This window comes from Octopus bimaculoides, chromosome 26, assembly GCF_046866305.1.
Source record: "Octopus bimaculoides isolate indiv1 chromosome 26, ASM4686630v1, whole genome shotgun sequence".
Taxonomy (NCBI): Eukaryota; Metazoa; Mollusca; class Cephalopoda; order Octopoda; family Octopodidae; genus Octopus; species Octopus bimaculoides.
The window spans coordinates 2,073,959-2,099,078 of record NC_142953.1 but is presented as its reverse complement, the minus strand read 5'-3'; the positions used below and the strand labels follow the sequence as shown (position 1 = coordinate 2,099,078).

General features: G+C 40.2%; 1 protein-coding gene across 50 annotated transcripts in view; it reads left to right on the top strand.

Moving 5' to 3' along the window:
- LOC106875842 (uncharacterized) overlaps positions 1–21,706 on the top strand; it is a 116,204-nt gene extending 94,498 nt beyond the window's left edge. For 23 of the 50 annotated variants that reach the window (XM_089342718.1, XM_089342717.1, XM_089342711.1 and 20 more), the window contains 5 exons: positions 188–3,163; positions 8,966–9,216; positions 9,938–10,265; positions 15,131–15,262; positions 20,425–21,706. In XM_089342718.1, the coding sequence (XP_089198844.1) occupies positions 188–3,163; positions 8,966–9,216; positions 9,938–10,265; positions 15,131–15,262; positions 20,425–20,708 (3,971 nt within the window). In that variant the 3' untranslated portion in view covers positions 20,709–21,706. Of the gene's footprint in view, positions 1–187; positions 3,164–8,965; positions 9,217–9,937; positions 10,266–15,130; positions 15,263–19,737 lie in introns of all 50 variants that reach the window. The other 27 variants (XM_089342744.1, XM_089342740.1, XM_089342736.1 and 24 more) reach the window with 6 other exon arrangements.
- The last annotated feature ends 3,414 nt before the right edge of the window (positions 21,707–25,120 follow it).

Genomic DNA, 25,120 nt, shown 5'->3' with positions numbered 1-25,120 from the left:
ACTGGCACTGAGCTAGAAAATTCTTTATCGTTTCAATCCTACTTTGGAGAAGAAATCATTATTTTGTAAGAAAAAAAAAAAAATGAAATTGTTATTTTGTAATAAAAAGAAAAACCATTTGTGTAGAATTCTATTCCTGTTTATGGAAATGTTTTATTCATTTTATTTTTTTGATTTTCTTTTCCAGAACCCATTATGTCTGAAAACACTGTGTTGTCCAGGAAATCGATGCTCTCTGGACTCGTCCACAACATGCCTCAGGACTTGCGTAAAGAACGGCGGCCGGAGCAGGCATCACCATATATGTTTCCAGACATAGCAGCGTACAGAGGAATTACTGCACGGGAAATGCATGATCCGAGAGAGATACGTGATTTCGAAGTGCAAGACTTGTCAAGGCGTCCTATTGATTACCATGACAAAACGCAAAAGGCTTACAAAGGAGACCCTCGTGATTTTCAAAGGTCTATAGACTCTCACTTAAGGCCTGAAGAATCTCAAAGAAAAAATATGGGTCTGCCTCCTCCTGCCCATTCTCATCATCTCACTTCATCTAGCCTCCATCAGTCACAAGCAGATGAACCTATGCAACTTAAGTCTCATAAAACCATCGTCCCTCGGGTCAAATCACCCTCAATATATCACTCTGAGCCTGCACAAACAATATCACCAATCATCAGAGCTGTGCCACCCACTTCAAATTCTCCCTACAATTCACATCTTGCTCCCATGGAGTTTCAAAACAGGAACCAAATGGGGGCCCGTATACCACCACCACCACCATTGATTAATTCCAAAATGTCCCCCAAGCTCCCTAAATCCCCTCCTGTTAGTTCACATCTCGTTCCACCTCCCACTGGATCCATCACCCACGGGACCCCTGTTAGTCATCCTGTAACGTCCACCTCGGGTGGCAATCATCCCAATAATTCAGGTATACCATCCCATCGAATTGACATCAGTCACCGGCAGCAGACTCCTCCCCAGGGATCTATAACAAGGGGAACTCCACGGAACAGAGAACCTGGGACTGGGAGGGGTACCCCTGTTGGTCATGAAGCTAGTATAACCAGAGTTTCTCCAGTGATAGATCCCATGTTGGGCCGGGGAAATATCGTGTACGATTCAGGGATTAGACGGGTTGTGTATGAAAAAATATCAGAACCTTTTTATAGCTACCAAGATTTACTCTCCCCTATTCGTACTTCCAGGCAAACGATAATGAGTGACTTTGTTACTGCTCAACACATGCCCAGAAGGGGTGCGACTCCTTCAGACAAAGATGAACGACAATCTCCCAGATCCCTGCCAAATGCTTCAAAGACCTATAGTTCAATTACTGAAAGCCAAAGAATGCCATCACCTGCAATACCACCATATCTTTCACAGTCATCGGGTATCATCTATGTACCACATCAATCAGGTATGAATATTTCAGTTGCTGAGAGACTCAACCGAAATTCTCCTCTTCCATCCCAAAGTACGCCGTCTCCAAGGGATGACAAAGGTATTTCTCCTGTACCAACTCCTTGGTCTAATAATCCAGCTAAAATTCCTCTCCTTGGCTCAGCAGCAAATGTTGCAATGGAACAATCACGTTATCCACCGTCCCCTCCTTCACGGCCCAGTATCGTTAAAGGTACTGGGTGGCAAAGACCAGACAACGGAGGGCATTTGCCTGACAGTACAACAATGCCACCCAGCAAGGCAGCATCACCAAGACATGAAGGGCATGTCACAATCACCTACCCTCAATCTCTTAACACTCAGACACATGTTATTCCCCCCGAGCCACAGCATCGAGAAACCCCTATAAAAATAATCGATCCCGAGATCCCTAAGGAAAGGGACAAAGAATGGGACAGAGAATCTCAAGACCGTTTTGATGTGAAAGAGTATGATAAACATGAGATGGAGCCGAGGCCAGCTCGTGACTTCCATAATCGGCAGATGATGGTAAACAAAGCTGAACTCGAAAGTAACATAGCAGCCCAACCCCCTTGTCATGACAGACCTGGATATTCCACACCTTCCCGACACGGAACACCGTCCGGTGTCCGGGAGACCGATCCAAACCGACCCATACACATCGATGTAGATCGACAGCCAGATTCATCCAAGACTCCTGACGCTCAGGACATTCAGCGGTTTCGAAGCAGCGACACAGAAATGACGCCACGGCCCCACCGGTCACCAGGTACTGGAGACACATCGTCTAATTTATTAAAAGCTCTGAAAAATAATGACAACATTCCTTCGTCCAATTTTGACTCCGATGCTGGTGCTGGTTCCAACGACGACAGCTCGCAGTCGCGGACGGTCACAGCCGCTTATCTGATTGATGCGATCATCATCAACCAAATCCATCGTGGCAACGAGGAATTAGATTCCAAGTCGGGGGAAGAAGTTAAGGGCATGGTCAGCAGAGTGCCGGAACCGTGGCAGTCCGAGGGCCGGCAACCACCCCCGAGGGAGACCACTTCGCCGACCGTTATACATCTCGACCAGGCGGCATCGCCAACGTTTACCAAACGTAAAGGCTATAGCAAATACCAACAAGAGAAGGAAGATTCCGCTGAGAAACCGTATTACACGTCTCCCCGTGAATCGCCCGGACCACAAATGGGATCTAACCACGGGCCAAATGGAGGAACTCAAACCAGTGGAGCTGGTAATAGTAATAACAGTAATAATAATAACAATAATAACAGTAATAACAATAATAATAATAATAACAATAACAGTAATAATAACAGTAATAACAATAATAACCCGGGTAGTAGTAACACCAGCACCAGCAGTGGTTCCCATACTCCCCAGCCTCACCCACACCCTTCACAAGCAACTGGTAATGGTAGTAGTGGTGGTGGTAGTGGTGGCGGTGGTAGCAGTAATAACAGTAGTGGTGGTGGTGGTGGTGGAGGAGGAGGAGGCGGCGGAGGTGGTGGTGGTGAAAAAACTGATAAAGAGCGACCTCCCTCCGGATCAGGGGGGAGCTCTTCGAAATCTCCTGGCCCGCCCGGCTCTAACAAAGCCATCACGCTCGGCGAGCATATAGACGCCATCATCACACAGGACTACAGTAACCGTAGACTGGTCTATTCTATCCCGACTAAAGGTGGGCTTTTGAGCCAAATCAACGGTACTAGCAGCAAGTCTCCATGTAAGTGGCTAATTTTGATTGACTGTTTCATGTTAACATTGTTCCATATCCATAACAATTGTACAGTCACAGCACTCAATTTCAGTGGGGATAGACACATAGATGTGTGTGTGTGTGCACGTGTGTGTATGTGTATAAATTTAAAGAAAGTGACAGAAAGAGAACAGTGAAATTGCTGTGAGGGAGAGTGGAGTATCCGATGTTTCGAACAGTCCACCTTCAGGGTTTAAGATGACAGAAATGGTGGGAGGAGAGAGGGGTAAAATCTGCAGCGTTTTACATTGTCTGTGTTTTGGGTGATTGGTTGCAATTGATGGGCAACATACATGTAGATGGGAAGTGATAGGAGGGAGGGAGAACAGAAGGGAAGCAGTGAAGAGTTGAGGGGAAATGAAGGTGAGAATATACCATCATTTAACGTTCTAGAGGTCTGTACCAAGCTGCAATGTCTGCTTTAACTTGGATTCTACAGCTGGATGCCCTCCCTAATGCCAACCACTTTATAGAATGGACTGGGTGCTTGTTCCATGGCTCCAGCACTGGTGAGGTCTGCAACTGAATGTTGGGGTCTAGCATTGAGGGATATGCAAGTGTGATAGAGAAACGGGAGTTCAATTAGTTGCTAGTTTGTATATAGTGGAGCACTGTGTTTAGTGGATATTGACAAAAGGAATAAGTTTTTAATGTCTTCAAGACAAAGCTTTTAAATCTTGCAACAGCTTCACTTCACTTGTTGTTCTGCCAGCGTTGATAAAGTAAGCACTGGACAAGTCAATGCAGGAGACTATAAGATAGAAATAGCAGCTAATGGAGGAGAATAGTAGAGTGCAAAACATAGCTAAGTATTCATCGTCAAAGATATCTCAGTGTCTTAATCATGAATGTAGAAATTGGGTTGTGTAGTCCTAGATATATTGTGGTTGAAAGAAGAGAAAAACAAGCTGGTTAGTCAAGGCTAGAATTTCTTTCAGTATAGCTCTTGCTTGAGCAGTTCTGACCTGGGGTTAGCTAAACACCACCGAATACATAACTACTGGGATCTTATTCAATCAGTGATAACCCTTGCTATGAAGATTACTTTTCTAATTAGTAGAAAAATGGGATTTCTGTTTGTCGCTGAACTGGAAACAGTAACCTCACCATCTGTAGCCATAACTTAGTATAGGTTGTAAACATTCACACACACACCCGTACTTTGTGATGGGCTTCTTTTAGTTTCCATCAACCAAACTCTCTCACAAGACATTAAGTAGGTTCTGATCTCTGGTAGAAGATCCTTGTCCAAGTGGGACTGAACCTGAATCCACAGGCTTTGAGAAGCTTCATGTCTTTGTGTCCCCCATCTGATGACAGACCCCCTCTTCCTTGCCCGTTCAGCTGCTTACTTCTTTTTATGATTTGTAGAAATACTTTCAGAGATATATTCAAAAGTGGGGGACTCTTAAATAAGGTAGATTAGAAATATAGGAATGAGGTAAGAGGAGAAACGGGGTTACTGGACAGAACTTCAGTAAACAAGGAAAGGCTACGTTTAGATCCCTTAGCTTAGCTCTTAACCTAGGTGCTGACATCGATATACTTGAGACACTAACTTTTACTTACACCTGATTTATAATTCATTCTCATCTTCAAAATTATTATTATTATTATTATTATTATTATTATTACTTTTATGATTATTATTATTATTAATGTGTTACAAAGAGCAGCAGAGTGCTAGAAACATGTTAGAGCGGCAGATAAAAGTGTTTAGTTGATCTTCTCTATGTTCTGAGCTCAAATCTCACTAAGGTTGGTTTTTACTGTTGATAATCCAGCAGAAATGTCTTGTGACAGTATATAGTTACCTATAGTACATAGAGAACTGTATACTGTATGCAGCAGATATCTGTAGTATAGAGAGAACTGTATATGCAGTACATGTAGCAGTATATACCTGTTTGTATATGGTTGTTTGTCCTATCATTCTGAGTTTTAATTATGCCAGTCTCAGCTTTGTTAATCATTCATCTGGCTCCTTAAAAGTACCAGTGAAATTACTAGGGCTCAGTTTACTTAACTGTTTCCTTACTCCCGAAATTTCTAGCCTTGTGCCGATACATGTATCCTCGTTTGTCACTGGTGTTTGGTTCCAAAAGACACTGTGATAAATGGAATCATAAAACATATGCGGAAAATGGGTTTCAATTTGAGACGCCTTCAAATCAGTTCTTAAATACGGGGTCTGATCGATAAGTATCGGGACCGGGCTATAAAAAGTAAAACTACAACACCTGTCACTTCGGCATTTAATCTCCTTTGAAGTAACCCCAGCCTGGAGCCACACCCTTTATAACCAGCATTGTTTCCCTTGATGGAAGCATCCCTGAGTCTCCTCTTTTGCGAGTGGATAGCAAGCAGCTGCCTCGTCGCATTCTCCTGGATCCCTTTGCCGTCTTGACATCTTGGCCCTTTCAAGTGGGATTTGCTTTTTCATTCTTTTACTCTTTTACTTGTTTCAGTCATTTGACTGCGGCCATGCTGGGGCAGCGCCTTTAGTCGAACAACTCGACCCCAGGACTTATTCTTTGCAAGCCTATTATTCTATCGGTATCTTTTGCTGAACTGCTAAGTGACGGGGACATAGACACACCAAGCAGTGGTGGGGGACTAATACATACAGGAGACCCAACTGGGAGAGCAACTCCTGTCGTTGCCACAGATGGTGGAAGCAGGTTAAGGAGGGGGTCAACAGCTTTAAAAGAGCAGCATGCTGCTCAGAAGTGCACTGCTAGCATAGTGAATGGGGAAAGCTTGGTCTGCAAGGCTGGCAGTCGTGTATACTTGTCAAGAGCAGGGCTCATTAGCCACCAACGGAACTGCAAATGCAAAATATAAGTTAGTCCTAGAGCGCACAAGGTTTTGTAAGGGATTATAATACTATCCATGTGTAAGAAACTTCCACATTTTTTAAACTTAACTCTCAACAAAAAAGGGTTCCTTATACAGGTTAAAATACGGTAAGTACCAGTGAAACACTGGGGTCGATGTAATTGACTAGCCTCCTCCTCTCAAAATTTCAGGCCTCATGCCTACAGTAGAAAGGGTTATTAAGCCGATGATCTGGCCGAATCGTTAGCAATCTGGACAAAATACTTCACTGTATTTCGCCTGTCGCTCAGGGTCAATAAATTAATCACCAATGAAACATTGGGGTTGATGTGATCAACTGGTCCCTTTCCCCCAAATTTCAGGCCTTGTGACTCTTGTAGAAAGGATTATTATTATCATTATTATTAATATTTTACCTTTCACCCCTCTGGTGTTGATAAAGTCCTGGTCAAATGCTGAGGTCAGTTTACTCAACTAATTCCCTCTCTGACCTTGTGCCTGTTTTTAGAACTATTACTACTACTATTAATCCTTCTAAATGCTTTGCAGTATTTATTTAAATTAAATCTTTGACTGCTGGATGCCCTTTCTAACACCAACCATTTTCCAAGGCCTGCTGGGTATGTAATTAAATTATGGCACCAGTATTTGAGAGGATAGGTGTGATAGAGTGATGGCTAGCAAGAGGAAGATAAATGGTAAGAGGGAATGATGCTTGCCGATGTTAAATTGCCAGTGGGGTGGGGTATGGGTGGAGCGTAAAAAAACTGGGACGCTGCTGGTTATGACAGTGAGGGTCCCAATTGATCTGATCAATGTAACGGCCTGCTCAGGAAATTAACATGCAAGTGGTTCAGTGCTCCACAGACATACCCTTCATGTAGTTTTCAGGGAGATTCAGCATGACAGAATGTGACAAAGCTGGCCCTTTTGAATTACAGGTACAACCCATTTTTTTCCAGCTGAGTGGACTGGAGCAATGGGAAATAAAATGTGTTGTTTAAGGACACAATGCACTGCCAAGTATTGAACTCATCGCCTTCCGATCATAAGGTGAATGCTCTAACCACTAAGGCACATGCCCTGGTGAACGTATGAGGTAGATGCAGCCTCATGAGGTCCCTTTTTTATGCCTTCAGATGGTGCAGGTATGGTTGTGTGGTAAGAAGTTTGCTGCCCTGACCACATGGATCCAGGTTCAGTCCCACTGTGTGACACCTTGTGCAAGTGTCTTCTACTATTACCCAGGACCAACCAGAGCCTTGTGAGTGGATTTGGTAGATGGAAATTGAAGGAAGCACTAAGAAACCCTTAGTATGTTGATGTGTGCACACACACACACACACACACACATATATATATATATATATATATATATACACACACACACACACACACACACACACATGTTACTATCACCTTACCTTGACATTGCATGATAGATGGTTATATTCTAGGCTTTTTTTCAAATAACTCGATCCTTTTTAAAGTGATTTACTCTCGTCCACAAATGATAGAATCAACCTTGGTAGGTTTTGAAATCAGAACATAGAGTTACTACGTGGTCAAATAACTAGAATCTGTAGCCGTAAAATGAATTAATGTCTTGGACAAGTATTTCAATCAGATTGGATGTGGACTGTTGTCAAACAAGGAGAAAAAAAAAAAATGGAATATTTGTGGTTGGAAAATGAATGTCATTCAATTCTAAAACTTTTTTTTAATTTGCGTGTTTAAATGATTTTCTTTTTTCTTACATTTATAAAGCCATGGTTTTATGTGTTTATTCATTTAATTATTGTCCCCCTTCTAGTTATTCTGTGCTTTTCTTTCTATCTTCCGTGGACGAAAACATTTTCAAATTTATAGAGAGAAAAAATGAAATTCAGTAACACCATGTAACAGTTTTTTCTTTTTTGTCTTTGGTCAATAAGTGTTATTTCCCATTTCAAAGGAAACGACTACCATTCCCTTCAAACTTGGCTTTTGTCGCTTGGACATCAATGTTTTGAAACTGACCTATTTTCCATTACATTCAAAATAGATTCAATACTGAGTTGCTGAAGCAGAAATACCGTTATAGCAAATATTCTGCTCAATACCACAGATTTGCTTGTCACTTGCCTTGACTGTAACCCCTTGAGCATGTCCTTTAGTGGCTGACAATATGTGCATCTCTGATCATGAACAGGAAAAGTGGGAGGGAACATCGTAGCACCCCTTCTAGATAGCAATACTTCAATTATTGAAATAACTTTTTCTCCACTGAAATTCCTTCCACTTCTTCCTCTCTATCCTCACCCCCCCCTTCTATTTTTCTCTTCTCTCTCCTGTGTCTCTTTCTGACTCCATTTTCCTTTCTCTCCTGTTAACCCCTCTAACATTTAAGCCAGCCATGTCCAGCGCCAAAAGTTTTGCCCACACTATGTTTAAACCGGCCACATGTGGCCTCTCACACCGACCCTACAATGTCATTCTAAAAATAAACAATCATATCATTGAAATCTCATGAGATAATTACATGATTAATTCAAACCAACGTAAATGAACATGCATTACATTTGACAAACTAATTATGGTAAAGGGTTAATTCTCTTTACCCCTCCCCCCTTCTTGCATAGCTTTTCCACATCTGTATCTCTATCTTGTAGCTCTTTCACATGTCCTCCCCCCGATTTCCCATTTCTCATTCCCCCCCCTCTTTTTTTTTATCCTCTGAACATCTCTCTCTCTCTTCCCCCATCCCTTCTTCCTCTGCTATCCTCCCTTTTAACTGTGAATTTGTTTTTTTTTTTAATTTAAATGTATGTATATTTCCTAAAAACTTCTTTAATGTCCTCAAATGTTGAATGCGAGTTATTGAAATGTGATTGATTTGTTTAACCTTTGATCTGACCCCAAACTAAAAATCCCTCTTGTCTTTTTATTCAGTCTCTATCCACACTTCTGTGGCCCAGGTTGGCACACTGGCCAATGTGATCAACAGCGAGTATGGCTTACCTTCACCAATGAAGTCGCCAACCAACCAATCAAATGTCGTCGTGTCCCAAGCTTCTGATGCCGCCTACCAACAGGGTGGACCTGAAGTGATGCGGCTACACACGAACTATAGTACAGGAGTACACCAACAGACGGCCCCTGTTGGCTATAATTGGAAACTGAAGCGAATGCACCAACATCAGGTGGGTACCTCCTGTTGTCACCGCATGTGTGTGTGTGTCTCTTCTTCACTGACCACTGGTCTGTGTGTACATGTGTGTATACACATATATATGTCTTTTATCTTTTACTCGTTTTTGTCATTAGACTGTGGCCATGCTGGGGCACTGCTTTGGAGGAGTTTTAGTCGAATGAATCGATCCCTGTACTTTCTTTTTTGTCTTTTTTGTTATGTCTGGTACTTATTCTATCAATCTCTTTTTGCTGAATCACTAAGTTATGGGAACGTAACCACACCAGCACCGGCTGTCAAGCGGTGGAGCAGGAGTCACACAGACACAAAGACACACACACAAACATATATATATATGATAAGCTTCTTTTAGTTTCCATCTACCAAATCCACTTACAAGGCTTTGGTTAGCCCAATTTACATATACATGCACACACACACATACAGTTAGTTCCAAAACTGTTCATCAATATATACAAATTATAAAAAAAAAAAAAAATTTCACAGTAATTTAGTGCTTTGGCCAAAGAAGTACTGGGGTCGATTTGAACAGCTGAAAATTCTTCAAGGCAGTGCTCCAGCATGGCCACAGTCTAATGACTGAAACAAATGAGAGATGGAGAGCGATATAAATTCTTTGGTGTCCAGTGTCCTCTGCAACAACAACAACAACAACCTTAAAGAATGTAGTAGAACATGCATTCCATGAGTATATTTGCCTTTATTTCCAGGAAGCAGAACAACAACAACAGCAGCAGCAGCAGCAGCAACAACAGCATCAGCAGCAGCAGCAACAACAGCATCAGCAGCAGCAGCAACAACAGCATCAACAGCAGCAGCAACAGCAACAACAGCATCAGCAGCAGCAGGCAGCCTCTTCTATGAGTGGAACGCAGCAAGTTGAGAATGTTGGTCAAATCCAACGCTTGCTTCATTCAAATGCTAATCCTGAAGAATATGAAATCGTACAGGGTGTCAGTTGGATCCGACCAGACCATTCACCCCAGAACCGGACGCAGCATGTTGGTGGAATCAAAGTCGAACCAATATCGCCACCAGGTAAATCAAACGGACATCCTCTTACGTTGACCCCAGCAGACACATAGCCCCACCCCCTTTCTTTTTTTTTTTATGTTCTCTTCCATTCTTTTAACGAGTTTAAGAACATTGCATATTATTGGAGTAAATGTCTTGACCGTTCCTCCGACCACTGGCCAGAGTGGAACCTGCTGTCTAACTAATGGACTGAAGCAAGCACATTTAAGTACCTGATCTGAAGCTACAGTCATTATCATCATTACCAGTTCCTCTTGTAGTCTCAAGCACATTGGGCAGCAAGTTGGCGCTGCTGCTTTTCTCTTGGCTGTACAATCCTCTGCGTCCGACCACGTGATATTGACCGTTCCCATGTCACTTAGAAATGTTCTACACCTTGCTGTTTTCAATCTTCTTCTCCTTCCTTTTCCCTCTCCTGTGGTGTCCATTTGAAAGCAGTTTTAGAATGGACCTTTTTTTTTGTGTGGGTGGGGGTTAGCCAGATTATATAACCTGCTCATTATTGTATTACTCAAAGAACCAAAACACTTGTACATGGTGACTTTCTCTGAAGAAACTTCTTCTGCTCAACTCTTCATAGAGTTTCTTACTACCTAGAAACAGCATATCAACTCAACTGGCATCTTTGTCTTCAGATATTTTTATATCATCCTTTTAGATCTTAGCCAAAAATGACCCTTTCATTACCATATTCCTGTTGAGATACTCTGTGTTTCTTTCAATTCCTTTTAAACATAAGAAAGAATTTAGTAAAATAACTTAGTTATCATTAAGCTAGTGTTAGGAACATAAATTGTGACTGAGGTTTGGTGGAAGATTTTAATTCAGAACTTGTACTACAGAGCCAGAGCCGGTTTCAGCCGGTTTGGTATCAAAAGGGTTAAAAGATAGATGTTTTTTTTTCTTTTAATTATTTGTTTCATTCAAAGTAAAAAATAGCTTCTGAATTTTTAAACTCTCCCTTTTTAATACAACCACTGTTCAGTTTTCTTTTATGATATGGATTGGAGTTCTTCAACATTACTTCCTAAACAGTTGCACTTAACTTTGGGTTTTTTCTACTCAGATATATTTGCTTGTTCCATTCAGATAAGGCAGAGGGCTGGCAGAACCGTTAGCAACATTTCATCTATCTTTACATTCTGAATAATCATCTACTCTTCTGAAATTGCTAGCCTTCTGCCAAAATTTGGAACCGTAATTGTTATTATTATTATTGTTATTATTATTATTATTAAAGGCTGTGAGTTGGCATCACCGTTAGCCAGACGAAATGCTTGGCAGCATTTCGTCCGTCTTCATGTTCGGAATTCAAATTCCACCGAGTTTGACTTTGCTTTCTCCATCCTTTCGAAATTGATGAAATAAGTACCAGTCAGACACTGGGGTCCGATGTAATCAACTACTTACCCACCCACCCGCCCTGAAATTGCTGGCCTTGTGCCAAAATTTGAAACCATTATTATTGGTGAAATGACCCAACCAAGACAAAATTTTTAAAATTTATCTTTTTGTTATTCTGTTATTGTTGTGACACTTTTGTAGAATTAACTATTGTTAAGAAGTCATAATTATTAGTTCTTTTGTTGTCTCCATAGTTCTCTGCTACTTTCATTTTCACACCCACACACACACACACCATATAGTATTCTTGTTTGTCTTATTTTTGCTACATCCAAACATTTTATTACATTTTCCATCCAAACTCTTGTTACTCTGATGCAGAAAGCAGCAACTTCTCATTATACTCCGCCCTTTTCATTTTGTCCCAATGGCCCATCTAAAAATGTCCATCACCGACAAAGCTTATAAAAACAAAAATTAAATAAATCACAACACAAAAAGATTTTATCACTCTAGCACCTAAACCGCCCATATCCAGCCAAAATATTCCTATTTTATGTTGAATGAAAGTAAGGGACGTAACTGCTTTTGGAGAACAGGTAGAACTTACTAGCTAACTCCCTTTGATAACTCGCTGCTTTGTTAAATACATCTTAAACATGCTCCACAGTATATTCTTTATTATAATTTATCAAATACATTAAGATATTTAAACCGTTTTTAATTAAACTAATATACCAATGAAAAACAAGTATTATTAAAACGAGAATTTACGTATTTAAATCTTGAACCAATTTACAATTTCTTCTTCTACAAAATGTTTATGCATTCAGGATTCTGCACAGTACAATTCAGACTATCGAATTTTTATTTTGTTCGTTTTCTAAAGACCTGCTTACTTTGCTATAAATATAACAGTAAAACCAAGTCTATAGGGCTTACTAAAGTTCTTTTTTTTCTTCCTTTTTTTCTGTTGATCTCATTTCTGCAGACAGCGTATTCATCTTATGTTCAGATATGGTAGTAAAGCCATATCTATAAGGTATTCACACTTATTCAGATACTGCTGCAGAAACTAGAGGTATATTCCTGTGAGGAGCTGTTCTTTCTGTTGTCAATACCCTCAAGGAGAAAGAATCGGTATCTTTTGGCTGTAATGCACAGGCGTATGGTGAGGTTGCAGTTTGTCTCTGACAGTCCTCAATCAAGTGAAGAGCCAAACTGAGGCACCTGTCATTTAGAATAGTGTCAGGAAAACTCTGAGCATCTGCAATTATCAGATGAATTCTGTCCCTGAGATTTTTGGTATAATCCCTGGTTTGGTACTGCTACCAAGTTATGTGGCTGGTTCAACACACATACACTCACACACACAATCTGGGGCTGATTTGCTCGACTAAAGGCGGTGCTCCAGCCTGGCCGCAGTCATGACTGAAACAAGTAAAAGAATATCATATGGCAGCGGACAATCGTTTTATATTTACTTAGCAACTAGAAAACAAGTTGCAGTCCTCCTCCTCCTCATCCTCATCATCCACCTTCCATGCTGGCAGGGAAGGTGGATGTATATATATATATGTTTGGTGTTTATACTAGGGTAAAGGCTAAAGACCCCCCTCTGTCATGAATGACCATGCGATTGCACCTAGAAAGTTCCCCTCCAAGGCAAAAGTCCAGGCAAGGTTGTTGATGGAAGACCAGCAGTCCACCCATGCCTACCAGCCTCCTCTCTCCATGCTACCGATGTTATCCAAGAGAAAGGCAAAGGGGCCGATACAGCTTGGCACCAGTGGCATCGCAACTCATTTCTACAGCTGAGTGAACTGGAGCAACGTGAAATAAAGTGTCTTGCTCAAGAACACAACACACATCCCAATCTGGGAATTGAACTCACTACCTCATAAGCGTGAGCCTGACACTCTAACCACTGAGCCACTATACTGTGTGCATTTTAAAATGTTGCTTACTCCTCAGTGGTTATCTCTGCTTCCAATAAAGCTGGTCAATCGAAATTGACTGCCCAGTACTGTTAGGTTCAATACTTTCCAGTGACCAGATGTTAACCTCATACAGCCAATAGCAGGCTTTTAAGTTTCCATCCCAGTCTCTGCCTCTGACTTGGACGATCCAGGTGCAAACAGCTCAAACTGTTCAATCATGTTGCTTGATTGTTTTCCGAATTGGATCCTGCATACTGTGGTCATTGTGTTCTCTTCTCTGGGGATCCCAGCTAGGATGACAGGCTCATGTTGGTTGGCCACATGCCACATGATCACAGCAGATGAGGACTGGCTGGGACACTGCTCGGAGGGTTGCCGCAAACAACCCAAGCAGACACTGACAAATGGTGGATGCAACAACATTCTGCAATGGCACATGAGCCCATGCGCCATGTGCCATGTACCTTTCCTGGCCTTTAGTTGCCAACTTATGATGATGAAACTGAGATGGCATAATAATTATACCTGTCTTTTAATGCTTGTTGCATGAAATGTTTAATTAACCTAGTTCCTTTGTAGGACCCTTGTATTCTAGGTTCCCCCCTGTTTCTCAGTATTGTGTTTTATACTTTCTGTTTATTGTATTTTATATTGACCCCCAAGGGTCATTTGGGCCCTAGTTTCAGACGACTGTATTTAGAGTTTGATAACAGAAATACTTAAGGGTCAGAGGTTTTTTTCTTTTTGTTAACATGTGCTTTTTACTTTTTTTTTTTTTAAATTTCATTCCTCGTCGTCATTTTGGTTTGTATTTGTAGGTACATGTATATATGTAGTTGTATGTATGTGTTTGCGTGTGTTTGTGTATATGTATGTGTTTGCGTGTGTATGTGTAAATATGTTTCTATGTCCATGTATATATTTTTGTATGTAGGTGTTTGTTACTAACCGATCATCTTGCCATTTTTTCCTTTTTTTTTTTTCTTTTCATTTTTCATTTATTTATTTTTTTGTTGTTTTTTTTTTCTTTCTTTCCATTTTCGTTCCTCTTTTACTCTTTTCTGTTTTGTTTCATTCATGACTCATCTCTCACAATATTCTTGGGTTGGGGGAAAAAAAACTACAAATCTTCATTAGTACTTCTTACATCTGCTCTTGCTTTTCTTTTTTTCCTCTCTATCTTCTTGCTCATACTCTCTCTCTCTCTCTCTCTCTCTCTCTCTCTCTCTCACTCAAGTACTCTCTCTCTCTCACTCAAGTACTCTCTCTCACTCAAACACTCTCTCTCACTCAAACACTCTCTCTCTCCACTCGAGCACTCTCTCTTTCTCTTTATCTCTCTCTCTCTCTCTCTCTCTCTCTCTCTCTCTCTCTCTCTCTCAAGCACTCTCTCTAACCTTCACTCAAACACTCTTTTTCTCTCACTCAAACACTATCTCTCTTTCATTCAAACACACTCTCTTGCACTCACACTCACTCTCTTTCTCTCTCTCTCTCTCTCACACACACACACACACACACACACACACAAAACCAAAACACAAAAGATTTCTTGTTATGAAGCCTTAATATTTCTCATTCCAGGGCCTTCAGTATCTGAAAGCAATGAGGCTATGTCATCCAAAATCTCCCCATCACGTTCTCCTCGGGCACGGCCAACGCCAGTAGTTGCCCATCATCAACATATTTCAAGTCTTCTCTCTAGGCCTAAAATTGGTAAGATGCTAAGCCTGTCTTCCTGTTGTTCCACAGTGGCTTATATTGGCCTCTAGTGAATTAGTTATATGTAGCATGCTTCTAAATTATAATCTAGCCAGCAGTATGCTAACGATCTCTTTAAACCGCCTTATTATAATTCTTTCTAGACTTAATTACTCAACATATTGCTGTTTGTATTTGTCTCTGTTGCTCTTCCATATATTTCTTTTGTCTTGCATTGGAAGTTCAGTGTCGAAACCCTATGGGACTTTCATTGTTGGCTCCTGTTGGACATTCATCAGTGACCTGCGTTGGGAGATTATGGTTCAGCCCTGTTGGAATTTTATCGTTGATCTAAACCCCCTCTCCTGTTAGATGTTTACTGTTATCCCTGTTGGAATTTTCATTGTTGGCTCTCATTGGAATTTCATCATTGCCCCCCCCCCCCCCCCCCCTGGAAATTCGTTGTTGGCCCCGTTCGGAAGTTCAACATTGCAACCCCTTCCCCCTCCTTGGAAGTTTGTTGTCAGCTCTCCTTTAGAAGTTTGTCATTGTCCCCACCCTCCCCCTGGAAGTTCATTGTTGACCCCTCATGGAAGTTTGCCGTTGGTTCTTCTCCATTGGAAGATATTGTTGGCCGCCACTGGGCATTCATTAGTCCACCTCACCCCCACCTCCCCCTGTTGGAAGTTTATTGTTGGCCTCTGTCGGTAAGTTCATCATTGGTCTTTAGAAGGTTATTGCTGGCCCCTGTTGGCAAACTCATCATAGTCCTTTGGTTGTTGTTCATTATGAACCCCATTTGAAGGTCATCATTCATTAACCGTATTCAGTTTCCATCATTGCCTCAATCACAAATATATCATTGAACTTATTGGAATTTCTTTCCTATCAATTGATTATCAAACAGATGTATATTGACCATTTTCACTTTGTTGATTTTGTAAACAACCCCCACTCCCTACTAAAATCACCTTTACCTTTCATCCTGCAAGTTCGTTAATTTAAGTATCATTAAATATACCACAGTTGATTTGATTGACTGTATATCTCTGCTACAATAACTGGACCCCCTCCTTTGTTAAGATCAATTTCAAATTCTATCAATTCAATAGGAATGAGATCACATCAGTAAAGGACATTATTTGTGTGTTACCTTTCTCACCTGGCCAAGCTTGTTTGGACATGTTCAGCCCATACATGCCCTCCATCCTGGTCTCGCATCAGTTGAGGAATGTCTTCGGGGAGGCATCCAGAGTCCCTGGTGAGTTGGTTAATATACGTTGTGTTCGGATGACCTGTGGATGCTGGGTGCTTTTAACGTGGGGCCGCACAAGCGCTTCAACGTGGCACTGGCACAGAACTCTTGCAGGCCATTCCTCCTTTTTGTTGAAATACTGTTTTCGTTTCAATTAGTTTTCAAAATGATGAATGATTTAGTAAAATAAATATGTTATTAAGCCGGTGTTTGGATCATAGCATAAAAATTCCGATGGATGGTTTTAATGTAGATCACTTTAACCCTTTTGCTACCATAGTTCTGATGAAATTCGTTTGTTTCAATTAATTTTGAAAATAATGAAGAATTTATTGAAATAACTTTGTCGTTATTAAGCTGGTATTTGGAACATGAATTAACGTGAAATTCTGATGGGAAGTTTTGGTTTAGATCACTTTAATCCTTCTATTACAATCGGCCTGCCTCCTTTGTCATCTTCTCTGCTTGCTTGGCCATGTGATTTGGATGCCAGCTAACTGACTCCCAAAGATGGTCCTCTTCAGCAAGAATGAGACTGAAAATAGGCCTCAAACGGTCTCTCGTATTATATGGTGTCTCTCCCACTCAGTTGGAGCCATTGAAATGCTAGAACACAGGAGACTGCATGAAGAGAGGAGTAGACGTCACCATGAACCCCCCTGCAGCTGTTGTTTGGGGGCCAATTTCGGTGCCTTCTGCCTATCTGATCTCAGTCTTGTCAACCATGTCCGCTCCTATATGAAACAATGTAATGAAGGCAGGCAGGGGGAGGATGACTGTCTTGGATCGACACTTGTCATTGCGTTTGATGGGCTGACATAAGCTAAGCTACTGGCTGTAGTCAACCCCTTTGACCCTTTAGCATCTAAACCAGTCATATCCAGTCAAAACATTCCACTTGCTTTATGTTCAAAGCTTCAAGATAATCCTTGATTAGTTCAAGACAATGTGAATAAATGAACATCACATTTGACGGAGAAATCTGGAAGCTAAACGGTTAAAGGAGAATGTACTTCTGCCTGGTTTAACTGAAATTCAACACATGCACACTTAAGTCCATTGCAGTGACCAAATATATCTCATTAAAACTTACAGAACATTTTCATCATCATCATCATCATCATCACCATCACACTCAAAACAAAAACTGCCACCATTGCATAACGTGTCTATGCAGGAGTATTGCAAATTCCCTTTTCATTTAACTCTCTTTACTCTTTTACTTGTTTCAGTCATTTCACTGTGGCCATGCTGGAGCACTGCCTTTAGTCGAGCAAATTGACCTCAGGACTTATTCTTTGGAAGCCTAGTACTTATTGTATCGGTCTCTTTTGCCGAACCGCTAAGTTACGGGGACATAAACACACCAGCATCGGTTGTCAAGCAGTGTTGGTGGGGGCAAGCACAGACACACACGCATATATATACGACGAGCTTCTTTCAGTTTCCGTCTACCAAATCCACTCACAAATCTTTGGTTCGCCCAAGGCTGTATTAGGAGACACTTGCCCAAGGTGCCATGCAGTGGGACTGAACCCAGAACCATGTGGTTGGTAAGCAAGCTTCTTACCACACAGCCACTCCTACGCCTATCTAACATTTTAAAACAGAAATCGAAATTACTGTTAAACATTAATTATTCTTCCCATTAAAATTCTGCTTCTCCCAATTTTGCTGTTACCTATTCCACCCGTTGCATCAAAATGGCTGTTTGTTTTGAGGACAGGGAGTCGTTCCATCCTATAGTGATTTCAAATACATAGCATCCTTCTCTCCAATATCCTCACACAATTTCAATAAATGGCTTCTTGTTTTGCTTTCGGTTTTCTTTCTTTCTTTTTTTAATCAGGTGCAAGGACCATTTGAAAGGGTTAGAAATAGACTTGACTGCTCCCTCTACCTGTTCCTGTCTATGTTATAAACCCTGCAGAAATCATGTTTTGTGTACATGTGGGTGTTTTTGAACATAGATGATATATAACTGTTATATACTCACATATTTGTATATATGCATGTACATATACACACATACATACATGTATATAACGCTGACTGAAGCCTTGTAATTGAATTTATTTGGTGAAGTTCTTGTCATGTGTATATGTGTGTGTGACAGTGCTTGTGTGTCCTTGAACAGATAAGGAAATGACATGTATGTATACAAGGGGACGCTGAAAAGTCCCTTGCTTTAAAGGGTATTACGAAAGGCTTGGTTAGAAGCCCAACCTTCCGAGCTCTTTTACAGGGACTTAGAAAAGCTGAAGGACCCCTGCAATAAGTGTGTAAATCTGAGAGAGGAATATGTTGAATAAGATCATAATTAACTCATCCTCATCCTGTATTTTTCTTTTACCCAAAGCCAGGAACTTTTCCAGCATCCCCTCATATATATAAACACACACACACATGGAACATATATGTGTACATGCAAACACACATCTATATAATTGAATGAGTTATTTTAAAGATTGTTGTTCATCATATTTTTATGTTAATTAATGTTCTAATTTGCATTTGTTATGTTTTTTTTATATTTTTTTTTTCTTTAATCGTGTTTAATAATTGCTTTCTGTATTACTAAATAATACACCCTGATATTGATTAGATGTCTTTTGCATGATATATGTTTGTTAGCTATCCCACGATTCCCTCCTGCTTTAGCTCATTTGATTATATATATATATATATATCAGGTTTCCCTTTCATAATGTATTTAGAGTTTGTGTATGTGCGCGTGTGTATATATATATATATATATATATATATATATATATATATATATATACGGAGTAGTTTTGGTGAAGTATTGCGTGGTATTACTTTAAAGCGATTCATTGTGTGAGGCAGGAACAGTTTGAGAAGATACAGAGTAAACTCCAAAAGGAAAACAAAACTATACAAAGTTGTAGTCATACCTTGTCCTTCTATATTTCAGTGTTATGATCCCTTCTTCAGGACATCTGGAAAGGCAAAGGATAGAAATCACTTTTCTAAATGTCCTGAAGAAGGGCTTATTGCCCCAAAATATCAGAATATGAGGTAAAACTATACCTTTTTGTTTCATTTCCCTCTTGTGGTTTATTTTGTGTCTTCTCGCATTGTCCCAGCCTTACACAACAAATCTCTTTGAAACGCACACAGACACATTTGTGTGTATACATGTATGATGTCTTTATGTACATTTATTTGTCTTGTATCCTTGCTATTGAGCGCGTCTTATGTTCCCTCTTTGCAGATGATTAAATAACTAAGTTAGTGCGCTGCCTTCACTGTCAAACCGGCTATTGATGATTGGGGTCCCTCTTAGTCTTAACAGGCTCCTCAACCCCGCCCGCATAGCCTGTAACAAGCCAAAAACTAACCATTTCCCCCATGAACAACCAGCAGAAAGAGAGGGGTCACTGAAGACTTTCACAGTTCACCGACAGTTGTTACTGTGCCACAGACTCCACCTTCTTTTATTGGATAGCATCTCAGAACGTTGATTTGCGATTTGCTAACCTCAGTACAGGCTACCAAGCTGACAGTAGTGGTCTGGCCTTTGTACTCTACTCATCACCACCACCACCACCACCACCACCATCCCACTCTGAACTCCTTGCAGTTAACTGTAGTGGGGGGGGGGGGCAATAGAGCAGTCAGCTTGCCCTTTGTTGTTGACTCTGCATTCAGTCTTACCTCTTCCTCTTCCTCCTCTCTGCCTTCTCCTTGTCTTCTTATACCTCCTCACCATTCCTTCTTCTTCTCCTCCTCCTCCTTAAACCTTTCTCGGAGTCAGCAGCACTGGCTGCTTATTCCCCTACAGACCAAAAAAACAAACAAACAAAAAACAAAAAAAAAAGTAACAAAAATAAAAATAAAAATTTAAAAAATGATTAACATTGACGAAGCAGTAAGAACTGATCCTTTTGGTGAGTTGCAGAAACCTCCCCAGCTGCAGCAGCCAGTGGTGGACATTCGGGTGACAGCAGCAAGGATGATGCCTCTCGACCCCACACACCAGCTTCAGCAGCAGCAGCATCCACGCCAGCCATCGCCACAAGCAACATCGCCACCGGTGCTCCAGCTGGAACGAAGCCTGACCACGACGCCAATGTCACGTCGCACCCTGACTACAGCACCAGTGCAGGAGGAGGAGGAGGAGGAGGAGGAGGAGGAGGCACAAGCCCTGTGCCAATCTACACGCCAGAGCCAGCAAAGTATTGAGGTGAGACGTCTCTCTCTCTCTCTCTCTCTCTCTCTGTGTCTCTCTCTATATCTCTCTCTGTCTGTCTGTCTGTCTTAGAACTCCATCTGACCTGCGAGGTCAACCAGCAATACAGGGGCACGACGAGAATTGTTTTCCACGGCCCCCCCACTACCACCGACATTTTCTGCTGTTAAAATACTTCGTCAGCTGTTACCAGTTTGAAACCAAGGAAACATGGAGCATCTCTGCAGTGAGTCGGAGCGGGGGGAGGAGGGGGTGAAGAGAGAGTAGCACGATTGCTCTTCCACCCCTCCCCCACTGTAACTTTTGTCCTTTTTTTTTTTTGTTTTGCTACCAAACTCTTGAACTAAAAAAAAAAAATACATATGTATAAAAACGAGAGAAAAAACAACATCTATAAACCTGACTTGTTTGATCTACAGCTTCTCAGGGGCAGTTAATGAACGCAACAGTAGCAGCAGCAGCACCATGTTTTTATGGCACCAAACAGCCATTTGTACAGACAGCAAAATGGTGGTGGAGGGGAGGGGATCAGTACCAATGATGAAAACTCCCAAAACAAACCAACCCCAACAAGACTCTTATGGAACAAACAACTCGATTAGACTCCCATAAACATGTAAAGAACCTCGTTTTTTTTTCTTTTTTTTTTTTATAAAAAAAAAACACACACACACACACACACAAAAAGAAGAGGAAAAAAGCCCCTTCCGCTAAGCGCTGCCTCGAGTTCCGAAGGCTTGCACTTCTCAATACAACTTTTCCCTTGTCGGCTTCAAAGAACTGAGAAAAAATCTTTTGAGTAAAACAAACAAAAAAAAAATAATAATAATAATAAAATAAAAAGACAATTGTGTTCTTCACTCACCCCCCTCTCTTTTTCTTTCAACACTGTTGTTTTGGGATCAGTGGAGCATGAAATCTCAATGGAAGATCCTTAGCATGTTTGGGTTGCCATGAGAAGATAAATACCATGTCAAAAAACAGAAACAAACTTTTAAATAAATATATATGTGTGTGTGTGTATATATATATATATATATATATATTTATCTGTATATATGTATGTATATATATCTGTGTATGTATATATATATACATATGTGTGTGTATATATATATATATATATATGTATGTGTGTATATATTTATATGTATGTATGTATATAAAAAGCCCCAGTGCTCTGAAGAACTTGGTGGTTTTGAACTGGTTTCTGGCACTGGACGAGCAGTGCTGTGTCTCGAGTAGTCCCTCCCTCCCTCCCCTCCTTCGTGGTGACTGGGGAGGGTTTTTTAAATTTTATTTTTAATTTAATTTTTTTTTTTTTTAGTCATTGCTAATTTTATTTAGTCTCCTCATTTCAGAATAATTACAAAAATAATTTAAAAAAACAAACAAAGGGATGGGATGTGGGCGGTTGATCAAAAGACAAGTCACTCTGCTTTATCTTTTCACTATTTACTTTCCAGAGTAAATGTAATAATAATAATGACAGGTCTGGATATTTACACATACAAAAAAAAATTAAAATAATTGTAAAAAATGAATTAATATTTAAAAAAAAATTGGCAAAAAAAAAAGATAGAAAAATATGTAAATTTCTTTTGACACCCAGCTCAACATCTGCAAATGTTGATTAGTGATATTGTAATAATTGTTAATTATTATTGCTAATTACAACAACTATTGCTAGTCTGACATCAGGACTGCCACCATCACCACCACCAGTTGTTGCCTGTTGTATAAAGCGCTGTGTTTTCCTCCCCACTCCCCTACACTGAAATACTCTGGACTTCAAAGTCAAATACAAACCATTTGTCTTTGTAAGTGTGTGTGTGTGTGTGTGTATATGCATGAGTGTGTGTTATATGTCTGTGTGTGTGTAATGTTATGTGTGCGTTATATACACCAGCAAGTCCAATTAGTGGTGTGGCAGTAACGATTTCCTGCAGGGATACGATGTTGATGTCGATAGTGGTGACCGAGCCGGGGCCTGAAGCGAGAGCAGGCAGTGATGACAGCGGAAGCTGGAGCAGCAGCAACTTGTGGGGTTTGTCTTACGTCAGTAGCCACTAGGTGGCACTAATAGCCCTTCCTGCCCCCCCCAGCCCACTCAACACCCTCCCCCCACCCCTCCAGCTAAACAAGGCTACTTCTTGAAAAACTCATCCAACAAACTGAAGCAGAGGGGGTCACCAACATGTGAAACCACGGGATATAATGACTCGTTATTCTGAGGTGATGGTCTTCAATCACCATTGCTATATATATGTATGTATCTATGTGCGTGTGTGTGTATATATATATATATATATATATATATATATATATATATATATATATATATGTATGCACACATAAACATAGATGTGTGTCTATATATACATATATATACACACTCACACACACACACACCTATATATAAATATATATGTATATATATCTATATACTGTACAGGAATTAATGACAACGACTACTACTACTACTACAACTTTGATAATGAAATGTGTTCTGAAAGCCAGGTTTGGTCCTATCGGAATCTAGAAGAACTGGTGAAATTTTGTGTTTACCATTTTGTCATCTGCCCATTCTTTCCTTCATACAATTTTCCCTTCCTCAAAGACATCATTTATGCGTTATTTTAATTAGAAATATTTTCTTGTCAAATAAATGTAAGATTATTGGTTAAAACATGGAATTTTTTTCTCTCTTTGTTGTTCTTTTTTTTTTTTCCTTTCCTTTGTTTTTATTATTATGTATTTGTGTATTTTGTTGCTGAATTTGTTAACTGTGTGTCTCTTGCATTTGAATTAGGCTCAACCATTTTATCACCATAGTTCTGTTGAAATATGCCAACTTTAGTTTGGTCAGTTTTGAAAATAATTAACAATTTAGTAAAATAATTTTGTTGTTATTAAGCTGAGTTTTGGAACATAGCATTGACAGTTTTGATAGGAAGTTTTCATTAAGAAACGAAGTTCATATAAAACCAGAGACAGTCCCAGGTAAGTTGGTAACAAAATGGATGAGGTGACTTGCCTACATTTTCAACAACAACAAGAGGAAGTATTGTTTTCATTTGTTTATTTTATTTTATTTAATGGTTTGCTTCCAGAACCGAAGGGTAAACACCGATCTTGTTGATGATGATGCTGGTAAGGACTTTGTGAAGACCCTGAAATAAACCTGTTCCTTTGTAAACATTGTGAGGCAACGTGGTTGAATTGATAAAGCATTCAATTTGCTGACTGATTGATCTGTTTAAATTTTGTGTATTTTATTATATTTTAAAGGCAGGAAGCTTTTGCTCTGCATCACCTCAGTATTCCTCATCCAGGAGATTGTTTTTATGTATTTCTATTCAATTCATCATCATCATCGTTTAACGTCCGCTTTCCATGCTAGCATGGGTTGGACGATTTGACTGAGGACTGGTGAAACAGATGGTTGCACCAGGCTCCATAAATACATACATATATGTATGTATGACAGGCTTCTTTCAGTTTCTGTCTACCAAATCCACTCACAGTGCTTTAGTCAGTCCGAGGCTATAGTACCAAGACACTCGCCCAAGGTGCCACACAGTGGGACTGAACACAGGACCATATGGTTGGTAGGCAAGCTACTTACCACACAGCCACGCCTGCGTTTCTATGTCTAAATTAGAAATAAGTAAAACGAGTCAACTAAAGAAAACTGTTTATTTATGGATGGAAGACCGTTGAGGACCGCTGTAAAGATGCTTGTGGCCCTGGGAACACCGGTTGAGAGCCGCTGACCCAGGCACTCTGCAAGTAAACAAATTTTAAAAGAATAATTTGATTAAAAGGAAACGGTGTGGACGTTTGTCATGCGTGTGTGTAATAGGCTGCGTGGAGTTGTGTCCCTTTATCTGGCAAATGGGTAAGAAAAAAAACTTCACTCTCCAATCCCTCGATGAATTACCATATTTGATGGCCTAAAAAGACGCACCCTTATTTGTTGGAGTAGGGTCAACAAATACTGAAGAATTTAATGAAATAACTTTGTCCTTATTAAACTGGTGTTTGGAACACTAATTAACATGAAATTTTGATGGAAGGTTTTAGTTTAGATCTCTTTAGAATAGGGTGGTTGTCTCATAGAACAAGGATCAGTCTCAGGTGGATTGGTATCAAAAGAATTAACCCCTTCCTTACCGCCATTTCTCTTGAAATAAACTGCTTTTGTTTCAGTTTGTGTTGATGATAATAAAGAATTTATCAAAATAATTCTGTCTTCATTAATCTGGTGTTTAGAAAATAACCTGATAATTTGGATAAAATGCTTTTAAGAGAAGAATTTTTTGTCATAGAACCAAAGGGTTGACACATTTTCAAAATCTTCATTGGAAGGTGCTGGTCTCCTGTTGCTTCATCCAGGTAAGTT